Source organism: Carassius auratus, chromosome 3 (genome assembly GCF_003368295.1).
Source record: "Carassius auratus strain Wakin chromosome 3, ASM336829v1, whole genome shotgun sequence".
Lineage (NCBI taxonomy): Eukaryota > Metazoa > Chordata > Actinopteri > Cypriniformes > Cyprinidae > Carassius > Carassius auratus.
In genome coordinates, this window is record NC_039245.1 from 13,456,135 (window position 1) to 13,473,622 (window position 17,488).

The 17,488-nt window shown below is 40.5% G+C and overlaps 1 protein-coding gene across 1 annotated transcript; it reads left to right on the top strand.

The window, feature by feature from the left end:
- Positions 1-602: 602 nt before the first annotated feature.
- Positions 603-10,874, top strand: LOC113048754 (alpha-2-macroglobulin-P-like). The gene is made up of 34 exons (XM_026210584.1): positions 603-698; positions 865-1,048; positions 1,111-1,267; positions 1,383-1,435; positions 1,509-1,529; positions 1,659-1,824; positions 1,907-1,991; positions 2,057-2,171; positions 2,266-2,386; positions 2,472-2,581; positions 2,646-2,816; positions 3,401-3,625; positions 3,707-3,916; positions 3,993-4,142; positions 4,837-4,962; positions 5,043-5,136; positions 5,860-5,974; positions 6,178-6,403; positions 6,808-6,931; positions 7,002-7,123; positions 7,209-7,260; positions 7,980-8,063; positions 8,166-8,342; positions 8,435-8,510; positions 8,594-8,750; positions 8,829-8,903; positions 9,071-9,233; positions 9,303-9,487; positions 9,567-9,785; positions 9,872-9,993; positions 10,255-10,336; positions 10,423-10,506; positions 10,586-10,691; positions 10,776-10,874. The coding sequence occupies exons 1-34, from the start codon at positions 622-624 to the stop codon at positions 10,814-10,816; spliced, it is 4,275 nt and encodes a 1,424-aa protein (XP_026066369.1). The 5' UTR covers positions 603-621; the 3' UTR covers positions 10,817-10,874.
- The last annotated feature ends 6,614 nt before the right edge of the window (positions 10,875-17,488 follow it).

Consider the following 17,488-nt stretch of genomic DNA (forward strand, 5'->3'; position numbering starts at 1 on the left):
CCTTAGTTGTCAGTTATAATCATCAAAGTTAAAAGAAATAAACATTTGAAATATATCAGCCTGTGTGAAATGAATTTATATAATATACAAGTTTCACTTTTTTAATGGAATTAGTGAAATAAATCACCTTTTTGATTATATTCTAATTATATGATCAGCACCTACAGACACTTCATATTTAATGGAATTTCATTATTTTGAATGCATTAATATAATATACTTTCAAAAAAGCAATACATTGGGTTTGCAAAAGGCTTATTATTATTAATAATTTGTGTTTTTTTTCTGCATGTTTTGTTTTTTAGCATTTACACAGTTCTGACTAGAAGGCGTCACTAGCGTGTGGTGTTTAGAGTACTTTGAAACAGTGAATCATTTTGCGCAGCAATTGGTTCAATTGAGTCGAAGCTTTGAAAAAGTTTGTTTCTCCCATCACTAGCTGGAGGTTAATTAGTGACATTAACGAGCTCAATGAATTCCTCCAATTAAAAGCGTTTAAATATAAATGTCATCAGACCAGCTGATTGAGAGTCACTAGAGCAGTAGAAGTACTGCAGGGTTTCTGAAAGAGGCACTTGATTTGATTCTAGTCTTGGATTATCATCATCATTATCCACAGTTATGAACGAGTTTTGTGTTTGGAAAGGGCTCATTTTAGTCCTTTTTCTCTTTGCTGTTGATGGACAGAGATCAGGACCGTGAGTAATTGGGGTTTGAAATGAAAAATAAGGTGTCTTTGTTTTAATGTGATTTCTCAAAGTTTGTTTTAAGTCTCTATTATGGAGCTTACTTCTCTTATACATTTATATTGAATGTGTGCTGATCGGACTTCTGACCTTCTATTGAACGTGTTTGTTTCCACAGATCCTTCTTGGTGATGTTTTCTGCAGTGATTGAGTCTGGCTCTAATGCCAAATTGTGTGCAAGTCTTCTAAAACCCAATGAGAGTCTTGCAATGACCATCTTTCTGGTTGATGACCAAAACCAGACAACACCGCTTGCGCAGCAGAGCTCTTCAGATGCTTTTCACCGTTGTTTTAGTTTCAAGGTCTGTCTCAGTGTGGCACATGCAGTGTTTTTTCTTTCCTGTATTAAAGTGTTTCTCTACAGGCTCCAAAGGTAGATGGAGAATTGGTGCAGAAAGTGAGGGTGGTTCTTCAAGGGAGGTTCTTCAAAATGACAGAAGAGCGGAAAGTCATGTTCAGAAGTTACCTGCCTCTGACCTTCATCCAAACAGACAAACCCATCTACAACCCAGGACAAATGGGTGAGCTACAAATGACCCTTGTATTAATTGGAAGTGATCAGAACTTGTAGTGTAATGGACTTTGTACACCTTCAAGTGCATTATGTAATCCAAGTGAGCTGTGTCTCTTCCGCAGTGAACTTCAGGGTTGTGACCATGGATGCTAAATTTGTTCCTCTTAATCAAATGGTAAAGCCTGTGCTGTTTCTGGTCTTCCAGGATTTTAAATGGAAGTTGCCTAATGTTATGTTTGTCTTTACAGTACAGTCTAGTGGTGGTGGAGGTGAGAACTTGTTCTGGACCAAGTATTTGGATAGATACAACACTGGTTCACCTCTACATGTTCTTTGTGGTTTTACTGTTCTTTCTTGGGCTTGCATCTTTTCATTCCAAGCTTTTTCTCTCCAAATAGGACAATAATAAGAACCGGATCGGTCAGTGGACAAATGTTTCCTCAACTGGGTGGATATTGCAGCTTTCTCACCAGTTAAACCCTGAGGCTCAGGTTGGGATGTATGCTCTGAGGGCTTTTATTGGTGACCGTATGATCTCTCAGGATTTCGAGGTGAAAAAGTATGGTGAGTTACCACACATGATGTGCAGTGGGTTGTCTTGATGACTGACTGGGGTCCTAATTTAAAGCCTTGGTTTCTGGTTTAGTTTTACCCAAGTTTGACGTCACCTTGACCACACCACAGATGTACAGTGTGGGAGATGTTGGACTGAAAGTTGAGGCTTGTGCCAAGTAAGTGTGAGCTCTTATATTCTTGACTTTTTGGGTGATCTTGCTCCTTAACTCTTTACTCCCAGATACACGTATGGGCAACCTGTACCTGGTCAAGCGTTGGTGGAAGTGTGTCGTGAGCCGTTCCCATTTTCTGTGGTACCTGGTGCGTCTCGTGTGTGTCTTAACAAAACTGCTACGGTAGGAGACCACTTTACAGAGCAGGAGTAGTGTTTTTTTTTTTTTTTTTTAACCGGTCCACACCCAAATCCGACCACCTTTGTTCTGCTACCAGATGAACAACACCGGTTGTGCTTCCCTTACTATCAGTACGTCAGAGTTTTTCACCACCAAATTTGAAGAGAACCTGCAAAATTCCTTCAATGTTAACGTGAATGTCACTGAAGCGGGAACAGGTGAGCAGCTGGCTGGAATTATTTTTTTTAAACCAGGGACTTGTTTTGTACCTTTTTTTTTTTTATTCATAATGTTTCCTCCCAGGTGTAATGATGTCAAAATCCACAACCGTGTTCACTACGTTTGAAGTTGGCAAGGTCTCGTTTTTGGACCTCCCAGGTTTCTTTAACTATGGATCAGTGATCAATGGAAAGGCAAGTAGAGCTACATCTAAGACATCCTCATTGGTTCCCTTTCCTAACCTTTCTATCCCAACAGATCTCTGCATCTTATTTCAACGGGACTCCAATAGCAAGGAAGGCAGTCTATCTCCTGGATGGTAGCCAATGGCCCAACAAACTGTTGCTGAATCTGACTACGAACCTGAATGGAGTGGCTTCTTTCTCCCTCAACACAGCTGACTTCCCTAAAGCTGGTCTGACTCTGGTGGTACGATTTGCCTTAATCCTATTCCGAGGTGGAAGGTGACGAATTGCATCTACTTGTGCTACTATAAGGGTTTTTGTCTTATCTCATGCAGCATGAGTTAAGAGACCTATTTTTAGACCCACATATTGCCTGTTCGTTCCATTTCGACAAGTAATTTGAAATTGGCATCTCTTGAGCAATGAACGTGTACCATTCCTCAATGACTCAATATCTGAATGATTCCGTTCAGTTGCAGAGTCTTAAGTTACTTTCTTCCACCTGCTGGTGGTCTTGGTCTCATGTAAAATGTCTACACAGTCTTGTATATCAAAGATTTTCAGATTTTGTTGTTTAATTGGGGTTACATCTAAACTGTGCAGGGCTGTTACCCTCCGGTTTTGGAGTTTGACACCTTTAGCCTATCCCATTTTTGCCTCCCCACTGTTAAAGTTTAACTAATTTTTACTGAGTAACTGAAGTGTGCTACTTTATGTAGTAAGTTCATTTTAATGGTACTGGAGTAGAATTTGTACACTCCACCTGATCCCACTTATCAATTAAGATTTATCTTGCATGAAGCCAAATTTTTTTTTCTGTTCTTTCAGGCAAGTGCAACTTCACCAGTTTTTTATGGTTTTAAATCGCCCTACTTCAGTACCGAAAGGAAGAATGTGCCGCTTTTCCAAACTGCTACTGACAACCCAACGTTTAGTGAACTGACTATAGAGAAGCTTGAGCAGCCGCTGAAATGTGGTGCCAAGTATCCAGTGACAATCAATTATTCTTTTGTTGGAGAGACTGGTGACTACAGTGCCGACATCGTCTTTATGGTGAGTGGATGCTGGTTTTGATGACTGCACTTGTTGGTTCTCTTTTTGGCACCTCTTATGCCCCAGTCTGTCTCTTGTCAGGTCTTGTCCAAAGGAGTGATCGTCCTGCATGGATTTCAGACGGTTCAAGTGAGGGCTCTGAATGCACCAAGTGGCACAGTGTCGTTCCAGCTGTCTGTCGGTGTCGATATGGCTCCAGTAGTGCAGATTCTGGCCTTCTGTGTTCTGCCCAGTCAGAATTTAGTTGCTGCTAGTGCAGCTTTTGACACTGACATGTGTTTCCAAAACCAGGTGTGTGGACCTCTAGCACCTCTACTCTGTGGGTTGTGGCAACATGTCCTTCAGCTTGAGCTTGTTCTTGTTCCAGGTGTCTCTGCAGTTTTCTCCCCCTACAGCTGTTCCTGGTGAGGGAAGTGTTTTGACCGTGTCTGCTCAAGCAGGATCCCTGTGTGGCCTCAGTGCTGTTGATCAGAGTGTTCGGATCATGGAGCCAGGAAGACGTTTGAATGCTGAAGCGGTATCCATGTGCATTTAATTAGTCTTGTCAGACTTGACTTGACATCCTGGTTTAGTCTCAGAATTTGAGTTATGCAGATGGATCAATTGGACGGACCAAAGCTATTGTGGCTTGTCAAACATTACTTTGTATGCAATGTGTCAAACTATTGTTTGACAGTCCCAGGTGATTCACTGACTTCTGATGCAATCGCTGGTTAAACTTACCTGGATTTGCATCCATTGCTGACATGCCTATTAGGAAAAACATCTGTTTCTCAGTAATCCATTAAGTGCCAACACCCATTTTTGGAATATAGATGCGAGTACCCTGTTCAGACTTTGATTTTGATAATTCATGGACTCTTTAGAATACCAACCTAAGGTTGAACTTTGTTTAAAAAAAAACTGCATATTGCAGAAGTGGAATTTCAAAATGGAAATATGGTTTAAATTAAAGATAAAAAGGTACGTTTACTTTAAGCTGTGTTCCCAGTTTGAAGAGTGAGGAAAAAGAAACCGATTCCTGAGAGCTTATTTGACTGGTATTTCACCAATGTGCCATGGTTGTATTTCATTCTGCAAATACCTAAGTTTAGTACTTAAAACTAAAGAGTTTAACGCTCAGTAGCTTGCTATGTGTCCACCTGGCTTTCCTCTTAAACTGCTCAGTGAGGTGTTTGACCTAACACTTCCCTCCCCTTCCATGTTTTTAGGTGTTCAACCTGCTCCCAGTACGATCTCAATCCTATTATCCATTTCCTGTTGAGGATGAACAGGAGTGCCTGAATGTTCGACCCCGTCGAGCAGTTCCTACGGACCAAGCTTACGAAGCTTTCCAGGTTGGAAGTAGTTTGCAGCCATTTTAGTGGCTGAATACTGATCAATTCCTGAAATTCATCTTTATGCTTTGCTTTGACAGAGTGTGGGGATGAAGGTTGCAACAAATCTGGCTGTCCAAGAACCTAACTGCTTGACCTACAGAGGCCTGAACTACTATCGCAACTTCCGTGGCAGTATGTCTTTTTAGGTTCTTGATCTAGACCCCACCCCCCCACACTTTTTTTGTAAAGGTTTTCACTGGCTGAAGTGGCACAACCACTGCCTAAGTGGTGTTCTTCCAGACTTTGTGCATCCAAATGCAACATTCTTAAACTGCTTGTTCTAATTAGGGATGCACAGAAATAAAATTCTGGGCTGGGCATTCTGGATACACTTGGCTGAAAATCTGAACACTGCTGGGTGAGCCGTATATCTTCTGAAGTGGGTTTTCTTTTTTTTTTCTCTATCCTTTTTCTTCCTTGGCTATCAACGAGGAACATCTGTACTTCCTCAGACCATGAAACAGCATTTTTAGTTTAAAAGGTGTGCTCGTTCAAAAAGTTGCCTTCAATCCCAATTGTGCTGATTTGGTGGGTCTCGTGTTGCAAGTGACTATTCTCTCTGGCAAATCGGGGATTACACATCACATTCTGGTAACTGTATGGCTTGTTTAGAACTTTAGCCAAGCTGGTACTAAAGTGCCAGGTGTTGTACACAGTGGAACCCCCGACCCAAAATGGCATGTTGTAGTGTGCAATGGAAGCCCAGTATTACAATGGCACTTAAAACTAGTCTTTTACTATAGGCTAGCCTGGCACACAGTCCTGACTTGTCCACTTAATTATAGGCTTAAACAAAAATCAATTGGCTGTTGCAGTTCTGGTATAAAGTGTGGCTGTTCTTTTTGTTTCTCTCAGTGTTTTTAAAGGCGCCTGAAAACGAGTTTGCTGGAGGTGATGACCGCTCCTCTATTGACGTGACTGTCAGGACTTACTTTCCAGAAACCTGGATCTGGCAGCTTGCTCAAGTGGGGTAAGCAAAGAATCGATAGCACTTTAGGGTCTTTGCATTTTCATGTGGACAAGGGTGTTTTTGGGGGGTTGGGTGTTGAAGAACTCTGCTGGGCTGTGGTCCACCCAGGAACTGCGGTTGACCTCACTGACCTAAAGCCACTTGGGCTCAACTTGTTTGCCTCTCCTGCCCCCTCATTTATATCTTCTGGTGTGCTTTTCCAGAAACACTGGATCCACAAGAGTTAATCTGACTGTTCCTGACACAATCACCACATGGGAGACGGAGGCATTCTGTGTGTCCTCCAAAGGTTTTGGCTTGGCTCCTCCTGTTCAGCTGATGGTCTTCCAGCCCTTCTTCCTGGAGCTCTCCCTGCCTTACTCCATCATCCGTGGAGAGTCTTTCGAGCTGAAGGCCACAGTCTTCAACTACCTGTCCAAGTGCATCATGGTCTGGATTCATATTTATTAGTGTAATGGGTGTTTGTTCTAATTCTTTGAGTTGTGCAAGCTGATAGCGTCTCAATGCTCCCAGCTTTCAAAGTAAGATGTAGCCTATTTTAATGCTGTTAGAATAAGCAATTCAAAATACAGAGCCCCTTTCCATGAGTTTTTCCACCAAAACAAAGCAGTATCATGTGCAAGAATGACTTCAGCAAGTCTTAATTTCGGTCACTGTTTATGAACGGCCCACAACTAAATGTGGAAAACTTCAGTTGACCGTTCTCCCTGACGGGCCTAAACCAGCCAAGTTGGTATTGCAAAAATGCTATCCCAGAAAACTTAGCTTGTCAAAATCACACTCTCAAAGAATCTTGTCTTTACTCCGTGTGCACTAATGTAATTCTTTGGCAGGTTAAAGTGACTCCAGCTGTTTCCTCGGACTTCAGTCTTCGACCTCTTAATGATCTGTATTCATCCTGTCTCTGTGCCAGTGTGAGAAAGACCTTTAAATGGATTCTCTCCGCATCGGTCCTTGGTCTGTTTTTCATGGTTTGTCTCTTCTAAATTGAGTATGAGATGTTGCTCACTTCCCGTCTGTATTATAGGATCTGTAAATGTGACTGTCAGTGCTCGGGCTGATCAATCCCAGGTTCGATGTGGCACTGAAGTTGTGACCGTGCCGACAAGAGGACGCATTGACATTGTTACTGAGAGTCTACTTGTTCTGGTAAGTGTTAACCAGCTTTCTGGAGTTTGATCATGGAGCTCATGCGGTTTTGCTGATGTGGTGCATATTTCTGCTCTTTTTATAGCCTGAAGGAGTTGAAAGGATCTTCACCCAGAGTTGGATATTTTGTCCAAAGGGTTTGTTTGCACTCAGTGACTTTTGAAGTGCATTCTCTTTGTAAACTGTAGTGCCTGGTTTTTCACACTGTCTGCTATGAAGTGTTTTGGGTTTGAGTACACCAGTGGAAATGGATTAGCGTTCCCACTGTACATGGTTGTGGTCTATCAGTGCATGGTAAAAATGAGCATGTACTGTGACTAATTTCAAGAAATGAGGTAACTGGCTTTTGGGCTAGATTGTAAAGTGATGGAAAAGTGTACTTTTCAGAAGGCAACATGGATGCACTTGTGGTGCTAGAAACCTTTTCAAGACTTGTGGGATTGTCTGAAATAAAGACTTAAATGTGTGTTTTATTTTATAAACGTTTGGCTTTAGTGCAAGATGTAGGCTGTGTATGCTTTAAGTGTTTTGCAACTTGGTATACAATCCTAGAAGTCAAATGCATAAATACCTTGTTTGAGTTTAAACTCAAAGTCTGTGATTTGTTAAAGTACTGTGAGGACCTAAACAGCCGTGGATCCATAGCAGACTACAAATGAGTCCTATGTGAAAGCACGAGTCTGGCTTCTGCACTGTATACGTAATCCATACGGGCTGCATGTGGTCTGCAGACCGTGTGTGTAAAACTGGTGTAACCTAGCTCTCTGTGCTGATCTGTTCCTTCCTTATTTTATTTATTTAGCACTTTTACACTTGTCACTGAACAGTGCTGTCCCTGTTCTGTTTTGGTCCACAGGGAGCGTCCTTTCAGAAGATGTGTCTCTGACGTTTCCAACAAATGTGATCCAGGGATCTGCCAAATGCTCCGTTTCAGTCCTTGGTAAGGCACTTAATTAATGGGGAAGTGGACCTGGAGATGTTCAGCAAATTAACTTTTGGTTTCTGAGGGTTTTTTGGTTTTGATGGTTTTTCTTCCTCTTAGGGGACATAATTGGTCGTGCGCTAAATAATCTTGATGGCTTGCTACAGATGCCATCTGGCTGTGGAGAACAAAATATGATAACTCTTGCTCCCAATATCTACATCCTGCAGTACCTGGAAGGCACTGCGCAGCTCACCCCAACCATCCGACAGACTGCCACTGGTTACCTTCAGAGCGGTACAGATGACCGAATCCTACAAGTCCTACTCCTCGGAGTTCATTTGGTGTAATGTGAATCCTGACCAAGGTTTTAAATTTGACTTGAACAGGATACCAAGGACAGCTAAACTACAGGCACAGTGATGGTTCATACAGCACATTTGGCTACGATGCACCCAATACATGGTGCGTTTCATGCCGTTCTTTTATTGTGCATTGAATTGGGACTTTTTAATGTGACTCTTTTTTTTTTTTTTTTCCATGGCCAGGTTGACCACCTTCGTCATGAGGTCTTTTGGCCTAGCAAGGCGTTTCATCTTCATTGATCCCAGTGTCCTCAAGAGCGCACAGGATTGGTTGATCAGCAAGCAGGGTTCAGATGGCTGTTTCATGCAAGAGGGAACTCTGTACCACATTGACATGAAGGTGCATGTTTCTTTAAATGTGCTGTAACTGATCTGAAGTCTACGTCTGACCTAAAGCGTTATGCTGCTCCGTTTTTAGGGTGGTGTTGGTGATACTGTGACCATGACGGGCTACGTTGTTGCATCACTCCTTGAAATGGGCATCCTTGTCACGGTAAAACATGCCTGCCAGTTGTTTATACAAGCTTCTTGACCTTCCAGTTGTGTAGTCCAGTAATTCCTGGAGACCCCTCAACATTGCATGTTTTCCTTGTCTTAAATGGCCTCCAGAAACTTTGTTTGGAACCACTGGTGTAGTGACACTTTCTGCTTTGCTTTAAGGATCCGGTCATCACCAATGCTCGGTCTTGCTTGAGGCCTGTCGTTGGGAACCTGGGAAACACTTACACGACGGCTCTGCTCGCCTACACCTTCAGTCTGGCTGGAGAGACCAGCACTCGAGCTCGGCTTTTAACTGCCTTGAAGAACATTGCCATTTCTGAAGGTGAGGTTCACTAGTCTCCTTGATGTTCAGGTTCTTTGGCATCAACTTTCTGTCCTCTCTCGTCCTAAGGCAACAAGCTCCACTGGTCTCAGACGTCATCTGGTGACACTCTGGCGGTGGAGATCAGCTCGTATGTGCTGCTAGCGGTTCTCTCTGTACAGCCTCTCACGACCACTGATCTGAGCTATGCTAACCGCATTGTCAACTGGCTTGTGGCCCAGCAGAACCCTTATGGAGGCTTTTCCTCCACCCAGGTGAGACCGCACACCAAACAGGAGCACAAATGATATCGGAGGCTTTTTTTTTTTTTTTAAATCTGGGGTTTATTTTTAGGACACTGTGGTGGCTCTTCATGCTCTGTCTCTCTTCGCCACTAAAGTGTTCAGCCTGGAGGGCTCCAGCACTGTTACTTTACAGTCCTCTATGGCAGGAGAGGTATATAACTTTGATGTGAATCGGGACAACAGGCTGCTGTATCAGGAGAAGCGGCTGAAGAACATTCCTGGCAGATATAGTCTTCAAGCGAAGGGCTCCACCTGTGTGTCTGTGCAGGTTCGTAAACTTCATCTGCTTTACTTCTACCTCTATGCTTGTCCCAGTTCTTGTCACGTGTTGGTTTATTTTATGTACTACACCAGGTTGCGTGTTTCTACAACATCCCGACACCCATTAAAGTTTCCAGAACACTTGGTGTTGAAGTGAAGGTGGCAAGAGACTGCAGAGTGCGTGGAGCTGATCTCATGCTGAACATCACTGTGACGTAAGAACCACTTTGTGTCCTGTTTGACCCTAAACTCTTTACACCGCTGAGTCAAGACTTCTCTGTGCTTACTCAATTCTGTAACGGTCACATGAAAGCCAGTCTGAATGTAGTTCTCTCCCAACTCTGGCCTCAATATCCAGGCATACGACTGGGATTTGTGTGTGTTGAGTTAAATGCCACCTCTGAGCAGCTTGAAGCCATTTTTGTAGTTGCACCCAATTGCTAAGTTAACTTTTTTTTTTTTTTCTCTTCTCTTAGGTACAATGGTGCAAAACCAACTACGAATATGGTTATTGTGGATATTAAACTTCTGTCAGGTTTCACAGCAGATGCATCACTGGTTCGTATGTTTTTAAGATGACTTGTATTTTAAAGTCCCAAGGTGCTTAAAGCCACTTCAGATATTAAACCATTTTTCCTTCTCAGCTTGGATCTCCACCAGATTCTTTTGCTCCACTAGTGCAGCGGGTTGATGCTGGAGATGACCATGTGCTGGTGTATCTGAAAGGGGTGAGGTGTGCACTGGGTAGCTTCTCTATCTTCCCCTTCATATGTGCTTATGTGCTTCTCCATCCCTTCTGTCTCACAGGTTCCTAAGGGTGTCCCCATGACCTACAGGCTACAACTGAAACCAGGTCCTGCAGTGCAGGATCTCAAGCCGGCGGTCGTTGAGGTTTATGACTACTATCAGCCAAGTATGCATTCAGTGACTTGTGCTTTTAGGCTTAATTCCCGGTTGCACATGTGTCAAGTTGACTTCTTGTTCCTTTCACTTACAGGTGATGGGTTTGAGACCACATATATGCCTCCCTGTCCATGATTTCTGCTTCATTTCTGGCTACAGGATGCATGAACAAAATAAAACTCCTTTAAAATAATTTGCCTCTTTGTTGAACAGATGCCATGTCTGAAGCTGGACCTCTTAAACTCAGTTAATGGGTTTCTTAACCCTGTGATCTGAGTTTCTCGCATGGTGGCTTTTTTTTTTTTTTCTCTTTCAATGGCTTTTACTTTGGACTCTCTTGCTGGTCAACAGATGAAATCAAAATACTATGGCAGTTTTATTTCTATAGCACCATTTACAACCAGTGTTGACCAATGTGCACACAAATTGGCAGATCATTCCAGAGTTTTGGTGCAATTGAAACAAGTGTGATCCACTCAGTGTTGTCTTGGGGATAAACAAGAGTCTTTGGAGGACTGAAGAAATCTAGTTGCATCGTGCACAATAAATCCGATGTATACGAGGGAGACCTACCATTTAGTGACTTAATAGACCATTTAGTAAAATTTTAAGTCTACTCCAATGCACATGAATCCCAGTCAAAAGTCTAGTTGCCACATTTTGAACCAGTATTAGATTAAGATGTTTGACTAATCCCAGCATACAGTGAGTTACAGTTCTCTACTCTAGAGGTAATAAAGGCATAAGTTTTGTAAAAGAAAGTAAAGTCTTCACTTTAGGACCTGCAACTGAAAAAACATCAGGCGTTCATAAAGTACCACACTTAAATGTTTTACATCTTAACACATGACAACCCACCAAGAGAGAGCAGTCAATAAATCTGAGGATTTAAAACCATTTCTGTTTTTTTTTTTTCATCAATTACATTCTTGAAGTTTAGCGACAATGCCTTTACATCTGTCAAACAGGCCAAGAGGGCATCCAGTCAAGTTTATTTCTAGAGCACATTTACTTCTGGTTTTTAGCCAACCAAAGTGCTGTACAGTAATCACAACAAAATACATAACCAACAACGTCACTATCAACAATCAAAGTGCATTAAAAGATAAGTTCAAGTAAATTACACATTAAAAGCTACTCCAAACAAATGTGTTGTTAGTGCTGTTTTAAACTCTGATAAAGTGGAAGCCATTTTAAGATGAATAGGAAGATTATTCCATAAGGTAGGGCCCACCACTTCAAAAGCTCTATTTCCCCTCGTTTTCAAGAGGGTTCTAGGAATATGAACGAGGGATTTGTTTCCTGATCTCAGTTCTCGCTTTGAAGTATATGGGTGGAGTAAATATGATAAATATGATGGTGCAAGATTATTTAAGGATTTGTAGACTAATAGTAAAATTTTATAGTCGATTCTATATTGGACAGGTAACCAGTGAAGGGATCTCAAAAGAGTTGTCACATGATCAAATTTTTTGCATCCTTCCAAAAGACGTGCTGCTGCATTCTGAACAATTTGTAATCTAGAGATTTGATTCTTGGAAATCCCATAACAAAGAGAGTTGCAATAATCTAGCCTGGATGTTATAAAGGCATGAATAGCAACTTCGAGAGAATCATTAGATAGGAAAGATTTAATTTTGGAAAAAAAAGCGCAGATGAAAAAAACTAGAGCCAACTACCGAGGCAATTTGCCTATCAAATTGTAAGTTGTTATCAATTAAACCTTAGCTGAGATAGTGAAATTTAAATGATCAAGGTTAGGTAAATTTTGTCTTCTGTGCTCGGAAGGGCAAAAAACAATAGCTTCCGATTTAAGTCAGATCAGTCCATCCGAATTCCATTTTATAGGCAGATAAACTTGTGTATAGTCAGCATTACAATGGAATGACAGCCCATAATATCTGCATGATCAGTAGAGTGATATTTTCGGAAACCAGACTGAAATACCTCAAAGATCATATTATCAGCTAGAGAAGTTTGCTATTTTTCAAGAACTGTTTTCTCCAGAATTTTTGTAATGAATGACAAATTTGAAATGGGCCTAAAATTTGCGAAAACGGTGGGATGCATGCCCTGTGTTTCAAGCAGAGGAAAAACTTCTATTTTGTAGTAGGGATAATAAACAGAGACTAGCAAGCAGAAGAAATCGGCTCGACAATCAACATTAAACAAAGTCTTATGATCAAAACATGTCTTTTTATATAGAAGCCAAACCTCCACCTCATCCCATAGTAAATGTTGAACTAAAAAAACAAAAATCCTAAGCCATGGTGGGTGTTCAGAAGAATCCATAGATTGTTTTGCCAGAGATAGCAAATGATGATGGCCCTCCACGCAAAAGCCTTCTAGCCTGTAGGGAGCATGGCTAACGGTGTAGACAGTCAGTTTTCAACATCAGTAAGTGAGGTGGAGCATAATGAATGGTGTTGTTTTTGGCAGCCTGTTTTAATTTCAGTTTTAGTCTGGTTACGAAGAGAGTCAGAGGCGTTCAGATCCAAATGCAGTATTTATTTCAAGAATGGTCAGACAGGCAGAAATCAGGAATAGCGTCAGGTGTGCCATGGATAACCAGAATCAAAACGAGAAACAAGCAGATATCGGGGCATGCAGCAGAGAAATCAGAGTTGAATACACAGTCCAAAGGTCAAACACAGGGGAAAACTGCTCAGAAATGTCTGACAGGCTAAACAAGACTTCACAGTGAGTGAGAGTGATTATATGTGTGTATAAATGAGGTGCAGGTGTGGCAAGGAAATTGGCTGATGAATGAGGTGCAGGTGTGGCAAAGTGATTGTGATGCAGTGACTCATAAGCTGTGTCCCAAATTGAAGTGCGTGGACACCGAAGTGAGCATTTGAAGTGTGATTGCGTCACAGCATCAAGACAAAAGCTGTCCCAAAGTCAGAATGCGCATTTGGAAGGGCGCATTTGTAGTGCGAATGCGTCACCGCTGCGCGATGAAGGCTGTCGAATTTCGAATGCGCCTTTCAGTTCCCATAAAAACGAAGTGTCCATCTGATGGACACTTCGCACCCTACCATATCCCAGAATCACGTGCGTGCATACGATGACGGTGTTTATATTCAAATAACAAGGCAGTGTTTTTTTTTTTTTTTTTTACATAAAGTCCACAAACAATAAGACAGTCAAGATTATATATAGTGTAAGGCAATTGTCTTTCCCTTTGTTGTGTTTTTGAAGTGCTGTCATGCAAGAGATGTCTACAAATGTTTTAACCAAACTTTAGCACTTCAGTATTTTGTATGCATGTCCTGCTTTGTCATATTTTCTAATGTTAAGATCTCTTTGTTTTTAGTTTTTTTTGTGTGTTTTTTTTTTCATTTTAGTACTATTCTGGAGAAAGTGAGCCTGCTGGGGAAAGACTTAATACAAAGTTAATAGACAACTTTTTGCTGAAATTCATTGTGCTGTTGTTGTTAACAGGCATGGTTTATTTGCTAAGTGTCCTGGGACAGGTGAGGGAGCGAGTGGAGCTGCTCAGGGAGGACATCAAACTAGAGAGAGAGAATGAATGAATGAGAGAGAGAGAGAGAGAACACAAGCTTTCTCTTCTTGAGAGAATGCTTAAATATATTCTTCATTAGTCAAGAGAAAATAGTGGGGAAAAAATGGGTACATTACAGTTTTTCAGTATCTTTTTTAAATATCATATTGTCAATGAAACAACCTAATTTCTGTAGTTTATTTTTGTGGTGCAAGTTGTATACATTATACATTTTTTGTGTGTAATTTGTTTGTAAATAAGTACATTTTGTATATTATTATTTTTTTGCATATTCACGTGTAAATAAAAGAAGTACTTATGAACGTTGTTCATTTGTTTAATGCAGCTTATAAATTTTTTCTCAAAACATTATTTTATTTTTTCATCCTGTAAATATTTTTTTACACATTAAAACAAATTGCTTTATAATTGAAAGTACTTTTTACAACCATTTACAGCATAGTTTAGGTTTAAAATGAGAAAAACAACATCGGTTTGAGCCCAGCGCTGCTTCCATGTGTTCTGAGGTCTTCAGGAGGTGAATCTCTTGGTGAAGCAGAGACTTGGAGGACAATGCGGTGGACAGTGGAATGAGGCACATGTCAAACACTCTGGAGACCATCTTTATGATGTGCCACTGGCGGACAGAAGAGAAACATCAGGGACTGGATTGTGGCACCCATCACTGTTGGCGTTCACTTCTCAGAAGATACAGAAGGACTGTCAGGGCAAAGACCATTAAACACCTGTCCAGCACTGCCACATTCAGCTTCATCCTGCAGTACAGGGGTCTAGTCTGATTTAGGGAAAGAAGGAAAAGAGAAATTGTTTAGCTCCATGACAATGTAATTAGTAGAAGAAATATTGAGATACTTAAGTAAACTACTTTTAATAACTACCAATACCATATTGGCTAAAATCTACTAGTCATGTTTAAAACCTTAGCTGAAGGGATAGTTAACCCAAAAAGGAAAATTACAAATCTGGAACAACTGGGTGAGCAAAGGATCAAAGAATTGTTATTTTTCGCTGAACTAACCTTTAAGTAGAAGTATTATCTTGCATACTCTAATATAATGAAGGTATTGAGAGTAAAAGTAAAGGTATGTACAGAATTGTTCTGAAAAATAATTTGTTTAATTTCTAAAAAAGTTTCAATGTTATTCAATTTAAAGTTGCCTACTAATACACTGTTGGGTAGTTTAATCTACAACAATGCATCATGTTGTAAAATACCATAGTTTTGTAGTGCTGCTGTCTGTGAGCAAAACAAAACAAAACATATTACTTCAGTTAAGTTTACTCAAATATACAAATATAAAGTACTTCCTTACAGTCCACCTCTGAATAACAACATTTATTGTCCGAATATTAAAATCAAACAGAGCACTGTTCATACTATGCGCTTTTTTTTTTCAGTTTTATTTTCATGCTTAACTGCTTAATAAAAACGGGTTGCAAACATGTCTACATATGATCACCATGGTCAAGGCAATAAATAACATAAAATCGCACCTTTGTAAGATATCAGTAAGCATTTTAACTGATATGTGTGTTCGTGTATTTTGTAGTTTCTCATATGTATCATTAACGTTACATTATTCAAGTAAGTTACAAACCAGTACCTGCATTTAAAGCTGTAATCCGACAAAGGACGCAGCAAACCAGTGTAACTTGGCCTCGGTCTTGGTTATGCCGGAGTCTTCTCCACTTTGACGTAAAACATAAAAACAAAAACCACTCTGGCTCCACCTCTCCTGGCAGGATAGTCCTCTCGTCAGTGCTCCGCTCGCACTGTTGCTATGCGACAGCGCTAATCAGAAACACCTGGTGGAGGAATTAGGAAATCCTGTGAAGGAGGAGCATCCACACTTCGGAGGGCCCTTCGTGCACTTCGGAGACTGGCCTTCGAAGTGCGTACACTCATCTTTGGGACACAGCTATAGTCATCTAGTCGTGCTCATCTTCATTTTAGTCTGTATTTTAGTCTCTTTTTAGTGATGTACTTCTATTTAACACAGTCAATATAGTATAAGCCCTAACCCTACCCTAACCCTATACGTAATATTGACGAAACCAAATTTGTCTTTTAGCCAAACCCTTTTCAAACAAAATTATATTATTGTTACCTTATAGACTCAAGAATGCATATTTTCTAGACACGGAATACTCACTGATTTGAATTTACAAAAATTATTTTTACCTACCAAATATGTTAGAAGTACACACATCGGTCCCTTTCTCTGTGTCAGACTTAAATTTGTTTGTCATATTCTAAATAATGCTGCGAGTGGGGCTTGAGGAAGTGACATTGTCTGCATCTGCGCAGTGTGACCTGATGCATCCCCTGAAGTGAGACACAGGAAACAGAAATACTGCAAAATAATAATAATAATAATAATAATAATAATAATAACGTGACTAAACAAGACAAAATAATGTTTTAACATTTCATTTTGACTCGTTTTGGTCAATGAATATGAAAAAACATTTTAGCACAGTTTTTCTTTTGTAAACCACATTAAATCTAATTTTAATTTGTTAACAATATTGCATTATACATTTAATTATAGTCATCATCACATGACCAGCATTTATGTTGTGTCTCGTTTCATTTTCGTCATGTGATAAAGGATTGTTGATGAAAATATTATAATTTCCGTTGACGAAAGCAATACTAATAATGAGAACTGATAACCGCTCTATTAATATTTGAAATTTCTTCCAAGTTTAAAAGAGAATATCGATTATAGGTTAAGACTGATGAAGCACACTGCATTAGACATAGCATAAAACGGGTTAAAACAGACCAACTCAGTGCTGCACTGAGCGACAGACGGCAAGCCACCCACAATGGCGCCATCTTGGATCAGTATATCCAGTATATTCTACTATATTGTTACTATTCACCTTATTACGCCCCACCCACTTTTAATACTTTGCATTTTGTCATCCGACTCCCGCTAAACTGATACGGCACATCAGGTAACTAGTTCAGTAGTTGTACGATTGTTTATAGCTAGCTATAACTGTGACTAAATGACAAAGAACTTTAATACCGTAAATGTTATAAATTGGGAGCACGATGAAAACTTCTTACGACGATCAAATGGTCTCAAATTGTCCCATCCATCCATCCCGTCGCTGTTAACAGAGGTAACGTTAGATGATTTGAAGAAGTGGCCAGAGGTAACCTAACATTATATATTTAACTACTTCATCCTGTCAGAAGGAGTTGACGGAACAGCAAGGAAAAATTATAAAAGTACAGAGGCCTACCAGTATTTACATAGTGAGAAAGT